The sequence below is a fragment of the Lathamus discolor genome, chromosome Z (genome assembly GCF_037157495.1).
Source record: "Lathamus discolor isolate bLatDis1 chromosome Z, bLatDis1.hap1, whole genome shotgun sequence".
Taxonomy (NCBI): Eukaryota; Metazoa; Chordata; class Aves; order Psittaciformes; family Psittacidae; genus Lathamus; species Lathamus discolor.
The window spans coordinates 76,931,621-76,948,199 of NC_088909.1; the positions used below are offsets into that span (position 1 = coordinate 76,931,621).

Consider the following 16,579-nt stretch of genomic DNA (forward strand, 5'->3'; position numbering starts at 1 on the left):
TACCAGCTGCTGCATGGAGAGGAGTAAGTTTGATCTTGTGGACTGCTGAGTACAAGGCCTAAACTACTTAAATCTCCATTTCATTTCCTTTTTGTTTCCTTTTCTATTCTTTCTTTTATGCTCTGCCTTCTTGAAAGCCTAGGGTAGAGGCTTTGAAAGTTAGTCTGTCTTTTTCTGTCTAAAAATGAGAAAAGCAGAATAGAGCTATGACCTAGTCATTCAATGACTTCTGATTCTTTAAGAGGAAGAAGACTGGGAAACTAGTAAGGAAGTCAATTATTGTATCACACCATTCAATTTCTGGAATAATAGATCCATTGTAAGCTGTACTATAGTAATAGGAAGATAGGTAAACATTAAGAACTTACAGCCAAGCGTTTGCTTTGTGTGCCTTTCTAGAGTAAAGCCATAGGATCAGACCATAGAAAACATACAGCAAGAGGATTTTCTGCTGGAAATATTAGTGTAAATTCAAGTCTAGTCCTGTCTTCCATCCGCTTTTCAAGGTATCTATACTGCACAGGTTTTTAAAAAAGACCTGTCTCCTCCTTTAGGCTGACTGGATTTTAAAGTACAAATATTACTTTGTTTACATCATATCTATGGAAAAGCTAATAGCCCCCTCAGTGTCCACCAATAATTAGCACCAATGATGCCAGGACAGGAAGCTGTATATCTGTGAGATAGAAAAAGTGCTATATAACAGTTAGATATTAATACTATTACTGGCAATCTGCTAAGCAGGTTACGGAAGAGTTCAGGCACAGTATACTGACCTGCTGCATGTCATACATGTGCCAAAGGTAATACCTGTAGTAGAAAATTAACAATAGTAGTGGACAAAAAGCAAAGAAGATTAAGTAACTTAGCCCTCTTTAAAAAACAATAGGTCACAATTAGTCTTGAGTGAAAGGACAAAACCACACTGGGTGTGAGGTTACATAGTCCATTCTCAATGAAAGGTTTGCAAACCCATGCCTGCTTACAATTTGTATAAGAGACCAGAGTGGGAAGGTGGGTGAATTCACAGGGCTCAGTAATGTGATAAAAGACTTGCAGAATTTTTTTTTTTTTTTTGCAAAGTTCAAAAAATGGATGAATTTTGCAGAGCGCAGCTGCAGTGATCTATATATATTATTACAAACAAGATAATAGTGTTCATAAGCAGAGATGAAAGTGAACAGGAGCTGGCAAAATAAATGTTAGCTGAAACTGAATCCCACTAACCTCCTGTGGAACATTTGTGATATTAACCCCCTGCACACCCGCAGCAGAGCATTCACACTGGGAGGCTGAGCACAAAGCTTGGTGATGTTTAATTTTAATTTAACACAGCTTATCCAGGAGAGACCATATAGCTCTGTGGCATGACTGAAAGGCTATTGAAGAGAGTGTTTGTGCATGTGTGTGAGTGCGTGTGTGTAAAATTGCAGCCAAAACAAGGTGTTAAAACAAAGTGAACTGGGTTTAGGCCTATGACAAAACAAACGGTTACATTCTGGACCAAATTATGTTGGTGTAAATCCAGACAAAACTCATTTCATAACAGTGGGTTTGTTCTGTGCTTTGAGATCAGAATTTGGCTCTTTCTCATGCTCTCACATGGCCTTTTCTTTTGTATATTGCCATAGCCTTCCTTTTGAACATGAGATTTCCCAAGACATAGAAAATCATTTTTAAACCTTGAAACTAACAGAAAAATACCCAACCAACTAAAAAAAAACCAACCAAAAAAAAAAAAACACAACAAAAAACACCTCACTCAAATGCTACTATATTTAATATTTTATATTGTTTCCATTTGACTATTTTAGGGTTGTAGCCACATACACATTGGTAGATGGAATTGATCTCAGAAAAATCAAGTCTGCAGCATTCAGAAAGATGTCCTGTTTCTGTCCCTTACTAGGAGACTTAACAGTTGCCCGAATCAACCCATTCAGTAATCATCTTGTGTTTACAGCTACTATGAGCTAAATCTTGACCTTACTGAAACCAATGGAAATGCACTAGCACCAGATTTTCACTGTATAACTGTCAAACATTCTGACTGAAGCATATTCCTTATTAATTTAACCAATTCTAGGCATCACTGAAGCCTAATTTCTTGTGAATCTCTGAGGTAATTAAATTATTCTCTTCTGACCCTCCAGAGTACTTCCTTTAGAAGCTCAAGAGATTAAAAAGTAGCTTATTATTATGCAAAAGTAAGTAAATCCAGCACACAGATTCTTTAATTTCTTCAGCTGCTCTTTGCAGTTCCCCTTTGTGACAAACTGGTGTTTTTTGACACGAGAGAGCTTACAAGTAAAGAGTAAGTAGGCACTATTCGCCGAGAAAACAGGAAAACAGTCTGACATGCAGAGTGTGAATGAGCTTCCTTTCTTTAAGCAGAACTTTCTCTGACAAAGCAGGAAAAAAATACTGCCTATTTCACAACTCATTATCAGCACCATATGATGTGATGTGATGGGTTGACTTCACGAACAAAGATTTGGGAAGGGCTTTACCCACCCTTACTACAAGCGTGCTGATGACTAAAAAGGCACCATATATGCAATCTGCAACATACAATTCCATCAGCTGTAAGTGGTAAAACCCAACTTACTAATTTGGTTTGGCAGATCCTAACAAGGGAGGTGTAAACATGGGTTCCCATCTGAGTAATTACACCAAAGTCTGTGATATTCCTCACTTTCTGCTCTGTCGTACCCAGACTTCAGAAGAAGAGGACAGCATTTCTAGCTCTGTAGAAGCTGACTGGTATTTGCTAGAGTAAGAACTACAACCGTATATAAATACTCAATATTCTGTTCCTGTGAGTTTTTTTCTGTTGCTTGAACTTCCTTATTATCTTTCAGTTTTGGGACTACTGTATCCCAAACTTAGCTCCACTGTCACCACAGTAGTCATACTCCCCCTGAATTGACTGCCTGCATGTAAAATTAATAATCTGTCAAGCATTTTTTATTTTTCATTTTTGCTCTAACTTTTCTTACAGGTTCCTTTGGAACTGATGAGACCTTCACCCTTCCTCTCTTGTTCCATGATTTGGGAAAATAGCTACTCACCGGCCTCAGCCCAAGCAAAATGTTTTATGATGGAAGAAAAAGAACCATTCTTAGGAGTAGTACATTCCATGGACTGGTGATGCAGAGACTTATTATTTGTGCAAAGCTCGTGTAATGAAAATACATCAATAAATATAGTTCACTGTCATTAGTTGTGCACTTCTAGCTGAGTTCCTCTTAGCCCCATTAAATAATCCTCAGTATACCATATTTCAGCTCAGGAAATCTTCATTGTTCTTACAGGAGGCTGTATGGTATTCCATAGATTACTATTCATGTACCTTTCACCTTCTGCCCTGTAGCAGTGAGTCTGAAACAATGGAGTCTTGTGCTAATATAGAGTAGCATCTTTTGTTGGTGCTACTCATAAGAGCTTCTTTAGTGGACTTTTTGTGGGGGTGGGGGAACAGGACAAGAAGAATCACAGACTGAAAACAATAAAATATTCTCATTATATTGTAATGTTGCAGACAGTTCAATTTCGAGCATGTGGCATTAGAGGAAGAACTCTTGGGCACTCGCTTCAGAACCTAAATCAAGGGTATTTTAATTTGCAATCCCTGCTTCCTTTCCACAATGAGACACAGGACAATAAGAGGGAACATATTTCTCTTGCAAGTTAACTCAACATGCAATATGCAGAAGATCACTCAGGCACACTCAGTGCTAGCAATCCACAGTTTATTGATTTCACCCTATCACTGCTTACATTTTTTATTCTTTAATTTTCTTTCTTTATTTGCTCATTAGTTCAAGAAATGGAGGGAAGGGGGTGGGAGTGTTAGAAAATATCAACGTTTTTAGGTTGCATTGGAAAAGGAAAATCAGAGGCATTGTCAAATAACAATCCCTGAGCAGGCAATAACTGTCCAAACTTGTTCTAGATGATTTGCCCCAGTCCCCTCAGCACACCAAGATATGGCCAGCAATGCAGCCCTCTGTTGAGGTTACTTTTCTAGCCAGTTATTTCTTGTCTTGCCTATACGGGTTCTTGCTGTGGAGTTATCATTCTTGCACCTTAGACAGGCCATATCCAAGTTACCAAAGAGGTACTTGAGAGACAGTCCCCACTGAGTAACACGTCTTTCTTCTTCCCTGTCAGCAGGACAACTGTCATTGCACCTATTTTCAACTTTAAATATCTGTAAGCAGCACATAGCAAGAGCTTCTAAGGAATTAACAGATGTGTAATTGTTCAGAGATTATGGTTAATAATAAAAAGCAGATTATTTTTTTCCCTTGTGCTATTTAAAGGAACTAACAAGGGTTGTAACTGCCATCATTAAAGAAGCCTTATCCAGGGCAGGGAACTGCAGCAGTGTCTTTTTCAGAGATCTGTTTAATTTCTCTTTTTCACCCTGTTTCAAACCTCCTCACCTTCTCAATATTGTTACCGCATGTTTTTTGAGTCTGCAGAGCTTGGCTGAGAGTAGTGCTGGGAAATCTGCTCAGAATGAACAACTGATTTCCAACATAATAAGTAAATGAACACAAATATAACTTCATGGCATTCAATATTAACTACTTTCTAATGCTGAAATATTGGCCTGCAGCCATTTCTGCAGTGTGCAGAGAATGGTTAGTCAGCAACTAAGCACAACTTTCTTTAACCACTATGCTATCAAAGGGAAAGTGGGCAAAGATTGGGAATTTTAATGAACAAATGGCATTCCTACAGTTTGCAGTTCAAAGCTAAGTAAATAATGAATAGCTTGAATGCAAATTACCCCTAATTAACTTTGCTAAGTCTGTTTTTAATAAGATAGATATGAAAGAATCACTAAGACTATAATATAATACACATACCGCAAACATTGAAGCAGTGATTTTTTTTCAGAGGGTGGTAAGTGGAAGTAATGAGAGATTTTCAGTGTCTTGGATAGCAATGTCTAAGTGAGAGTTTGAGAGACAAAGCATGAACGCCTGCTGAATTCAGGAAGCAGAGGTGTCCATGACTGCAGCACATGCAACATCATACTTACACAGATGCTTCCCACAACCCTTTGAGAAAAAGAGAAGGAGGGGAGAAAGGGTGCTGAACTCAGGAAGAGAGGCTACATCTCACACTGAAAAGATTCTGCTAAGTCCCCAGGAAGAGAGGCTGCACCTCACACTGAAAAGATTGTGCTAAGTCCCCAGTCCTCAGGATTTAGGACAGCAGAGCCCACACCAAAGGCAGAATTAGGAGAAAGCTCAGTAGATACTAACACAAGCCTAAGGCCTGTCTTTTGTATCTCCATCAACTTCAGTAAATGTTGGGTGTGCAAGGAATGCAAGGCCCTGAAGGCACGACTTAATACAAACAAAATAATTTGAGGAAGAACACCCACAGAGCGGGGAGTAGTCCAGCACCTGGCATGCCTCACAGAAAGGTGGGTTTTCAGAAGTTTTCTGAAGCAGGGAATGGTATATATCCAAACATATTAACAGGACAGCATGAAAGAGAATAGCTCAAATTAGATTATATCTATGCTAGAAATCAAATTAATATTGTATCTTTACAGACTCCATTTGCTGAGAAATGGGCATCAAGCCCCGGCATTTTTACGGAACCAGTGCACACACTGGGCTTCAGGTACTCTTGCTGATTTTAATGAAAGTATGAATATACTGGCAAATAGGAAAATAGTCCAGACAAGAAGTACTTTGGAGTTGGGAGTCAGGCATTTGTCTCTATTCACACAGGAGAACAGATGGTTCTGAGTGTTACACATGTCTGATCTCCACTGTTCTTTATTTAGGAATTACCACTTGAACTCTAAGCATGAGGCAAGTATGTTTGTAGAGAACTGTGATTATGTACAGCTCTGCATGAGTGCTAGCTATGAATCTGATGATTACTGTTGTGTTTATGGTATGCACTAATGACAAATATAATCCATTAAAATGTACATTTCACAATGAAATTGCAAATCAAAAATAAATACACAATATGGTTGTATTAATCTTGGGGGGAAAATCTGTTTATGGAATTTACTGACTTTTGAGCGCTTGCTTTCAATACCTTACTGTTGGAATAATAATAATATTCCTTCAGGAACCTCATTACCATTTCTTGGTTTAAAAGAAAGAAAAATACTTCTCATCTCATCTAGCTGGTAAATTCTGTGTGTCCCATAATCCAGAAGCCCCAGGTTGAATTACAACACCAAACCCCGGGTTCAGGCCTGCCTGGTGAACATGACCCATGCTGTTCTTACATACTTGAAATCTTTTCAAACCCACATCTCCAAAGAGATGCAAACACATAATACCCTTCATTCTAACTGCTGCAGAATCTCCCTGCATTTTGACAACATTGCTCTCCAGAGCAATATCACACTGCTGATGAACTTCTTGGTTTTCTATGTTCTAATTATTATATTTTAAGTATTGATATTATTCCTTCCTTTTATTTTCTCTAATGTGGAAAATTTTTCTTTTCTTGCATTTTTTTGCCGGATGACTGAGGTCCAAAATCCATAATTCAGGGTTTTAACCCTAAACAAAACCAAGACCCTCAAATGTAAAACAAACCAGCCAGGTTTGATGGCTATGTGGAAATACTCTCAGATCTAAGTTGCCATGCCAAAAGCCTGGACTCCACATTTTCTTTCTTGTCTGCTATTCATGGCAAAATGAGTCAATAAAAGCACTTGGGACTAGGAAAGATAATACTTCATGTTTGCTCTATAATGACCCCTCCAGGTGATCAAGAAATATCCCACACTTAGTTATGCTCAGCCAGCACAGAACTTTTTCATGTATTGGAAAACATATCCAAAGGGACTTAAAACTTGAGCACAAACATATTGGAGGATCCTTTCCCACCCTCACAGACAAAAGTCAAACTAAAGGCCCGAGAGAGTTGAGAAAAGCGGTTAAAAAAAAATAAAAAAAGTAAAAAAAAAAGAAATAAAAAAATTACCAACGAAAAGCAATGGCTTTGAAAAAAGACTTCAGAGAGATTTCTTTTTCTCTGAGAGAGGAGCACATCTGGCTTAGGGTGAAAAGAGAAGTGGTGTCATCTGGGCAAAAATAAAACCATGCTCCTCAAATGTGTCCTTAAAAAAAAAGGAGGGAGGAATAATAAAAAAGAATAATCATGCAAGGAAGGGAAAGCAAGTTCAGGGAAAAACAAAATCTTGTAATGTTTTAGGAGGTCTTATTAGAGTGAAAATTAAGTGTCATGCAGAGCTTTGCTTCAGTCCTGATGTCTTTTATTCAAAGAGCCATCACCCTGTAAACCCACTTTAACAACTCCCTTCAGATGAAATATAAAAATTAAAGACATTTACAACACAGCTTAGTAGCAGATGTAGTCTTACTGTGGGGGTTTAGATCAAATGGTGATGTAACTCCACCAAAAGGGGTTATAGCTCTTATGAAAAAACCTCTCACCAGAAAAAAACACCTTGGATATCTGACAAAATGTGGGGTTCTATTTTTGCTTTGAATTCCATTTCTCATTGTCAGATGGGCTTGACTTTTAATTTACCTCTTTAAGACGGAAAAAAAAGAAAAGCAATTTTGTTGCTGGATAGTTTCCCTGTTTCATAATCTTTCTCCAGCTCTGTGCTCTGGCATAGCATGAGCAGCAGGGCATCTGTTGAGTGCGGGGTATGAAGTAGAGGTAGGTGGGAGTTTATGGGGCACTTGCTGTTAGAGAAACCTCAGCAGGATTGCCTGAAGTGGTCAGAACAATTTAGTAGATCAAAACAGTCCCTGTGTATTTTTTTTTTCCTCATAAGGAAGTCTTTTTCAGTAAAAGCACTTAAAGTATTAACATTCTGCACTAATCTGTGTTAAGTCAGGCAATTTTGAGTGATGGCTCTCTAACATGGTTCTGTGATGTAATTGCCCACAGCACTGTCATTTACAGACTAGTGTGCTTAGTGCTGTTTGCATATACTATCTGGTACCTAAAGTCTGCTTTTGTCAAGGTCAACTTTGTTGTCTCCAACTCTTGGTTGAGCTAAGATGTGACTGCTTGATACAGATGATTTCCATGGCAAGCTGGCCACTGCTACAGGACATAGAACAACTTAGAAAACTGAGCAATCATTCTTTTCTGACTGATAAATTTTGTGGATAATTATGCAGTACTAACTGCATTTTCTGTCTGTGATATTCATAAGGCCATTGTTGAAGGCCAACGAGTATCTGTCTATGCTGCAAAACACACTGAGAGGCTTTCTGCTAGGTGGAATTGTTTTTAAAGTACATCTCCATAAAGATAAAAGGATGGGGAGTGAACTTGCTACTGGGAAGATGAAGCTTTTTTAAATATCTCACAAATATATACAAAAGTCTGGTGTTGGTCATTTTCTTAACAAGAACCTTGCAGAATGTAAAACCTGTGAAAAAATTAATTTCTCAAAATTGATGTCGTGGGTACCTCTCCAAAAAAGTAGGAAAAGGAGAAGGCATAAAACACTGGCAAGGGGAAGAGAAGGGAAAACACTGGGTCTGATATAATTTCTTTCTTTGTGTGCAGTAAGATAGCTGTTTCTTCTTCATAATCAATGAGTAGGATCCTCAACTACAGAATCTCTTGCTGTCTTATTTCTCCTACTGTCCATTTCCATTTTGCTCACATGCGAACACTCACATTAGATTTGAGTGTGTATGTGCACACATGCTCACTTTTTGAGAGGAGCGTGTTACAGAAATAAGCAAGATATCCAGCTTGTTTTGATGATAGCTGTCCCTGGGCTGAGTTAAGGCCCAGTGACATGTCACAGCACAGAATCTTAGCTCCAGTAAGCCAGGAGGCTCACTTCTGCATCCAGGCTAAACCAAGTTTTCTGCAGCTGGGAGGTGGAAGAAAGAAAATTGCCTCTGCGATATTTGTAGTTCTCACACCCCAGCATCTGGTTAGGAGCCAGTTCAGCCCACAACACAATTAAGGGCAACCTTGGGGCTGCTTTAACAAACAATAGCCCCCAAGGATTATGCCACAGTGCACACCCCTCTCCTCCCCACCTCCTGGCCATATCCTTGAGATGTCCCCTATGCCAAGAGCTGGGAAAATTCTCCAGGGAAATTCTCAGCTGGCTTGTTGAGCTCGTTTTATGGTCCCTTTGCTACTCTGAGACCCAGACCACTGCTGATAATTTTCCCATTGTACATATACTATTTTGCTATTCAGATTGTTCAGCAAATTTAAAGAAGATGGCAGTTCATACAGATAAATTATAAGCAGAGCAGTGAAGCTGTGTTCAGTTCAGGTATGACTATCAACTGGGACAATGGCTATTTGTATGCCAGAGATAAATATAATTTTCTCTATTGCTGAGCAATTGATGTAGCTGATAGAACTAGATGATCTCGCAGTTCTTTCCAACCCTAACTATTCTATAATCCTATGATAGGGATATGTCTTAAATTTAACAGGCTAACAAGTCCATTTAAGTATTAATATCTTTACTCACACTCACCAGGAAAGTAAGGATAGCTGCAAGGAAAGATACTTGCCTCTAAATCCTGCAGTTCTTGTGGATGAAGCCATCCATCTTAGCTGAAAGATGTCTAGTACTGTTCTATCTCCTCAAAGTCCTGGCTACTATGACCATACTGAGTCTGTGCCCCAAGAAATTCTAATCCTCTCACTCAAACACTGAAAACACAGAATTTCCATGAAGCCCCAGTAATGATAAATCTCACAACAGGTGTGGAAGTTTATGTTGTCAGGTGCGGGACCTGAGAGACTAAAAAGGCAATCTAGGAAAATAACACTTTTCTTACTCCTTCATTTAGGATAATGCTCTAACACATTGTTTCAGGTTGATTTAGACTCCATCTCCCCACGTGTTCTAGTCCAGCATCTAATACAACCAGGCCCTAACAGGAGTAACAGAGCAATGACCTTTAGCCAAACCCCGAGAAAAAGGAGTTTTGATAAACACCTGCCCCAAAATAATACTGTCCATAACACATCACGTGTCAGAGATGTTGAAAATTCCCCTTGCCTTAGAGGAAAAAGTATGAGAAGAGAGTTTCCATGAGGCAAAAAGTTCTTCGTTCCCAAACCACAATGTACCACACGAGAAAGGAAAGGGTTACCTGTTGCTCCTCATTGATCTCAACAAATACTTCATGGAGTTGCTCTCACTTCAGGTAAGAATAACAGACTTGAAGACTCAAGGGTGGGAGAGCAAAAGTTAATTCCAGGTTCTACCTCTGGCTCCTATTACAACCACCATGCAATTTGTCCTCTGTTTCCCCACATATATAAACAAGGATGACAATTATCTCCACAGCTCACAGAGCTGATCCTCTAATGCTTGTGAATGTTGTGATAGGCTTAAGTGAAGCATCCAGAAACACCCAAGATAACAGTCATCTATTCCAGGTTTCAAAACTAAGAAGCTGTAAAGGCAACACCTATATGTTGTGAGGGTTCTTCACTGTGCTTCCGCTACATGGTGGCAAAGGGCATAGCTAGAATGAGCTCGCAGTGATTTAAATGCTCTGCTTGATCTCTCAGCTTGCTCGTAAGGCAGCCTGGCTTCTCTCTGCGGGTTTAAGTGGTGAATTTATTCAAAAATAAAGGAGGAATGAAGAAGGGGTTTGATGTGTTTGTGTATTACACCATGGCAAGCACAGCATTCATCTCCCCCATTCCAAACTTCACTGGGTTTACGATTAAGCACCAGTGATAAGTGCTGTGTTTTCATTCTTCTTCTATTTAGACAAATGTGCTTTGTCGATGAAGCATCGCTCCCTCACCCCATCTGTTCCAATAAGCTGTGATGTGCATGGGTCTCTGGGGGCCATCACCGGAGTATGCTTTACTTGGTACCCTAAGAAGCAGCAGCTGCAATTCCTCTGTGCAACATGGCAGGGTTTGTAATTGTAAAAACTGCAGTGTTCAACTGAGAATGCCTATGGCACGTCTGTGCCTGAAGAGAATGCATCCTCTGTAGTTTCCAAACCCTATAACATGCAAAGACTCTTGGAGGTCTCGGAGGCACAGATCAAGCCTGCGACAATTTCATTTGCTTATCTGCCCACTAGTGGGATCAGCTTTTCAGCCCCTGGGAGAAGTTTTTAAAGAGTGGCCAAAATTATTAGCTGTATATCTAGTCACTCCTAGCCCTCAGGCAATATGCCTTTTCCACCCTTTCTTCAACAGTTTTCAATTATTACCAAAAAAGCAGAGGAGTGTTTGGCAATGGAATTCACCTCTAAATAAAGTGGTATTAACTGTGGAAGCCCAGGCCTTGGAGCCCACCCAAACATGTAAAAGTGGACAGGAGGGATGTGCTTAGAAATAAAAATAATTAAAAAACAAAACAAAACAAAAACAATACAAAGGCCAAATACAAAACAAAACAAAAAAACACACTGAACCAAAACACACACCCCCCCATCATCAACAACAACACAAAAACCAAAACAAACAAACAAAAAAATCAAAAACCAAAACCAACAAAAGACCTTGGAGAAAACTTCAAGATGAGAACTGTTGCTTGTTTCTCTTCCATTTTAATGAGCATTTCCAAGACATCCAAACCTGAAATATGGGTTTATGTCCTTCTGGACAGGAAAGGACACTGGCAGGGGTGAGAACAGGTGTCTGATGGCATGAAAAGTAAATGGTGGGTTTTGTTCTGACTATACAGACATACTTGTGACTGTAACATGCAGATACTTTAACTGAAGCAGTACTTGCCTTCTTGGTCTTCTAGATACTCCAAAATATCCAGGTCATTAAGAAAGTACCAGGCACTTGAGACTGAATTCTTCTTGCTTTCTCATCAGTAAGAAATGGAGCCTGCTCAACTTACCAGGTGCTACGTTCAACAAGGGCTGGCAATGTATGTTGTGTCAAGTGGAATCATTTAAGAGATGAAGAATATTAAAGCTCTTACCTAGTACTGAAGTAGTGTTTGTCATTGCAGATCTGTAGTCCTTGAAAGGAGTATCCAAATTTTGAACCCTGTGTAAGAGCTGACACCATCACTATAAGCCATTTAATTTTCCAGACTTATTTCTCCTCATTTTCTTCATTAAAACAGCAAAGGACAGTTAATACACTTATTCTCTGAGTGCAGGATACATATTTTATTGATTAGGTATTAAGCAGAAGCAGATGGATGCCATTGCATATCTCATAACTGAAAAGACAGACTTCAGTCTCTGCCATGATTTGAGAGAAGGGAGGAAAGCAAGGAAAAGGAATAGATAGAGAGGAATGAAAGGTGGTAGAACAGCCCTGCCTCCCCAGATCAGACAGTAATGTGTTAATGTATTCTGTCTGAACATATGATACCAAATGGAGGTGCATGAACCTCAACCCTGAAGACTCAGTGGATAGCAAAAAGCTGAGTACTTGAGACTCCTGAAACAACTTCAGCACATCTCTAGACACAGCCTGAAGCAATAAATTGTGAAAGAATTTTTATTTATTTCTTCATTTTAAGATTAGATACCTATTTCAGTATTTAGCACATTGTTTTTAGCACTTAGAGACACTGGCTTGAACAGCAACACTATATACATTCCCTATCATTTATTTGATTAGTGATCTTTAAAAGGCAGGCATATCAGCCATGGATACAAAAAGAAAACTTGCACCCACACAAGAAAATTAATATGCCTCAAAGAATAGTAACAAGAGTGCAACAAGTGAAGCATTTGCCCTGGGAACCTTTCCAAGTGAAGCACAAAACAGAGGCAAATATATTGGATAGGCTGCAGCTGCTGCTTTTGCCACCCAGGAGGAGTAATTCTTCATTGAGAATATGGTTAGAGAAAGGCTATAACGGAAAAGCAGCCACAAAGTTGGAGACTAGAAGAGGGCCGCTTTGAGCAGTCAAGTGTCTTTGTGGGGCTCTGAGATCCCACTGAAAAACTGTTTCAGGTTTGTAGCTGTACATGGGTACACACCAGTCAAACATGCACCCAGGCTCATAGGCTCTCTTCTTCCATTACTGAACTTAGACATTCTGAAATGAACCTCTCTCCCAGTGCACTATTACAGTCATATATTGTCAGTGACAAATAATATCCACAGCTCTGGAGCTGAACAGTGCACGGGTAAGAGACACAGTCCATTAAGAACTCCCTTTTTTTTGAAGGTGTGCAAGCAAAGGTTCCTACCATATTTGTGGCTGAAAATGTAACCTGTATGACAAAAATATCACAGCAGTCATACAGAGAAGAGAGGATCCTGCCACTAACTTTGGAGCTGGAGCCAGATGTGGGCAGGGCAATGAATCTGACCTGTTCAGAAATGGTTCTAGGGTAGCCAGCAAAACCACAATGGACTGACACTTGTAAAGCTAAATCTTTCAGAGGTTTGCATGAGCATATGATCCTGGTGCAGAAACAGTGGTTTGCAGTATGTCACACAGGCCTGAGTCCCCACACACCTTACCCCATGTGATAGTGCTCTTTACCAACACCCTTTTCCCCATTTTCACCAAGGCTAAATATTTGCCGACCTCTAACAAAATAAAAGTACACACAAAAATGAGGTGAGTGGAGCTGTTAGTTCAGATGCTGCTATTTGAGAGCTCACATAGCTCTGGGGAAATAAGTACTGAGTATGTAATCCCAGCAATGACACTAAAGGTAAATGGATTTGGGGATTTTTGTCATGTACTGTGGTAGCAATAACAGCAGTGACAGGGCATTTGTATCCCCACATCACATCTGGTGAAAATATTTCATCTGGAAAGCATGGCTTTTATCACATAATTTGGTCCTATTATTTTAGTGGCTAACATTTCACACTGCTTGTGATCCTCACCTGAAACGTGGCTGCAAGGTGTCACTCCAATCCAGATTCAGGAAGCTTGGGATATAAATTGAAGCCAATACATCCACTATCAGAGAAACATGTATTATTATTAAAGCTCATTCATCACACACTGAAGTAAATACCTTGCATGGGGGAATTGGAATCATTCTCAGTGAACTAGATCCATCACCTTCTAAATCAGGTACATCAGCTAGTGAATCAAATGCATCACCTTTGAATTAGATGGACTCCCAGTTGAATTAGATGCATCACCTATTGAATCAAATACATTACGATTGAATCAAAAACTGTACGTCACCCAGTAAATCATGTAAATATTACCCACACTGCACGTTGAACAGCTGCATCACCAATAAGTTTAACAGATGACATGTTAAAGCTGCTATAACATTTAAACAATTACCATAAGGGCCAAATTCAATATATCAGTCACCAGTCCTGGTAGATCAACTTTTCAGAGCCAGCAAAAACACCATAAAGAAGTTCTGACTTCTTCTAATATGTTAAACCTATAAATGAGTAGGCAAACCAGAAGGAATGAGAAGAAAAACAAAGTGCAATTCTGCAGTATTGCCAGTGTATCTTACAGCAACCGTGAGATGCTGACATGTCAAGGCGGAAGGTACCATAATTGTTCCACAACTTTCATTGCTGTGTCACATGGCTTAGAAAGGACTGAGACCATTGTTTAAAGCAGTGACTACCTTCCATCTGTCATAAGATTTTCAGCCTTGACAGCACTCTAAGGAATGAAAAAGTAACCACTATATGCAGGGGGTTATTTATTTATTTATTCATTCACAAAAACTGTATCCCAAGGGAAGGCAAAGATTCAAAGGGTAGCACCAGGTGAAAATGGACAACCTAAAACTAACTGTGCTTTGATATTTGGGAGTTGAGTCAAATTCAGACCTCAAAAGATAAAATCTTTTAATAATTATAATGTTTGCAAATGTCTTGCAACTTTTAAAAAATGGACCTTATAATTTCACTTTTTTTTTTAATTGTTTCTTCTCTGGAATTCCAAGCAGGGGTAAGACATCAAACTATTACACCTCCTGGCTCCTGGCCCTCTGATATGAGGCTGGATAAAATATGTATAAAATAGTGAAGCACAGATGACAGATACATTCATGAGCACTGCACCAGCGTTGCCCCAAATGAATGAGTCTGTGCTAAGCTGTCCTCTAATTTAAAGAAGTTTCTTGCTGTTTCTTTTTGGCTGAGAAGCCCATGCAGGAGAAGTACAGAAGACTGGAATTAGGACTGGGGATAAAGACTTGGTGCAGGCTGGGTTAGTAAAAAGGAGAAGGAAGAAACAGGAGGACACTTTACTAAGGATTTAAATAGATGTTGTTACTAGAATATTAAAATCCTTTGGTTCTGGTGACCAAGATCAGCAGCTTGTTAGTCCATTCTCTGGGAGAGGGTGAAGAAAATACAAATTAAAAAAATATGTGCTGAGCTGGAGAAAAGCTGATCTGCAAGACTAACTGCATGTTGTCTGCAGTGGTCATTTTTACCCAACAAAAGCATCACCATCAATGCAGGCTTACTGACAGTGAGGCAGTGTGAGCATTCCCTTCCCACTGTAAGTGACACCCAGGGTAACGATAGAAAGACTGCTTGAGTTAGGTGCATGTAGGTGAGCAAAGTGCGTTTTCTGAAGGTACACAACATTTACCATCCTTCAGACAATTTAAACTAGGCTCACTGTATCTTGATTTCCCAAGCATTGTCATAATTAAGAAAAAGGAAAGTATAATACTGTCCTCACAAAAATCCTCCTTAGAAGTCCTTAATGAGAATGGCTTGCCTTTCCAGTAGTTTGTCAACCTTCGAATAATAATAGTAAGGAGGTATCAGGAACAAGACATACGAATTGCAGGGCCCAGTGGTCTGTAACAGACAGAAGCAGCATGCTCTACTCCTTAACCTTTGAAATAGTCTGGCGTTTTTTTGAGTGGCTGGTTGTTCCACCTTTTTTCTCCCAGGTTCCCAGGGCTGCAGAAGGGGAGAACGGGAATCAGTCAGCCAGTCAGTCCAATTACAGCACACAGAGACTATTGCTGTCTTTCATGAAGGGCATGAGTGAGGAATGAAAAAAAACCCCTCATTTGTGCGACAAGGGTTACCGAGAGAAAAAGAGAATGAGACTATAGCAACACATGCCTCTGAAAGTGTCCTGCATAAGAGCGGGGTGAGCCTCTATGCATTGTTTCCACTGGATGGAGGGAAAGCATATCTCATATTCCTCTTTTGATGTATGTTATGTAAATGTCTTCCCTGACTAAATTTTTGCTCTTTGTACCCCTGGGGCCCTGACAGGCATTCCTTGGCAAATCAAGTTCTAGCAGCTTACCGTGGTACCGCCCTTGCTGGCTGTGCTACCCCTGCCACTGGGGTTAGTCTCACTGCGGAGTCAGCAACATGGACAAAACAGGGGGTGCAGATGATGCCTCAGCTGCTCCAGTTTACAGCTTGGCGGTTTAAATTAATACACCAGACATGGACTGGAGCACCTGAGGTATGTGCACACATCCCTGAAGCTGGAGGGGGTGATTATCTTTTAAACTACAGCAAGTAGGTTTATGAGATGGTATCTGTCAGAGTGATTATTGTAGCACTTGATTAGCTTCTCGTTGTCTACACAAGCAGGCCACCAGCAACCTGCCTGGGTATTGTCTGTTTCCAGCCCTTGAAGCTATAACCCACGGGAGATACTATAGTGCCACCTCTATGAATAATTGTTTCACAG

General features: G+C 39.8%; 1 protein-coding gene across 1 annotated transcript in view; it reads left to right on the forward strand.

Annotated features, from left to right (window-relative positions):
- Positions 1-3,107, forward strand: part of BNC2 (basonuclin zinc finger protein 2) — a 360,624-nt gene extending 357,517 nt beyond the window's left edge. Inside the window, exon 6 of the mRNA XM_065661210.1 lies at positions 3,002-3,107. Coding sequence (XP_065517282.1) covers positions 3,002-3,017 — 16 coding nt within the window. The 3' untranslated portion in view covers positions 3,018-3,107. The remainder of the gene's footprint in view (positions 1-3,001) is intronic.
- The last annotated feature ends 13,472 nt before the right edge of the window (positions 3,108-16,579 follow it).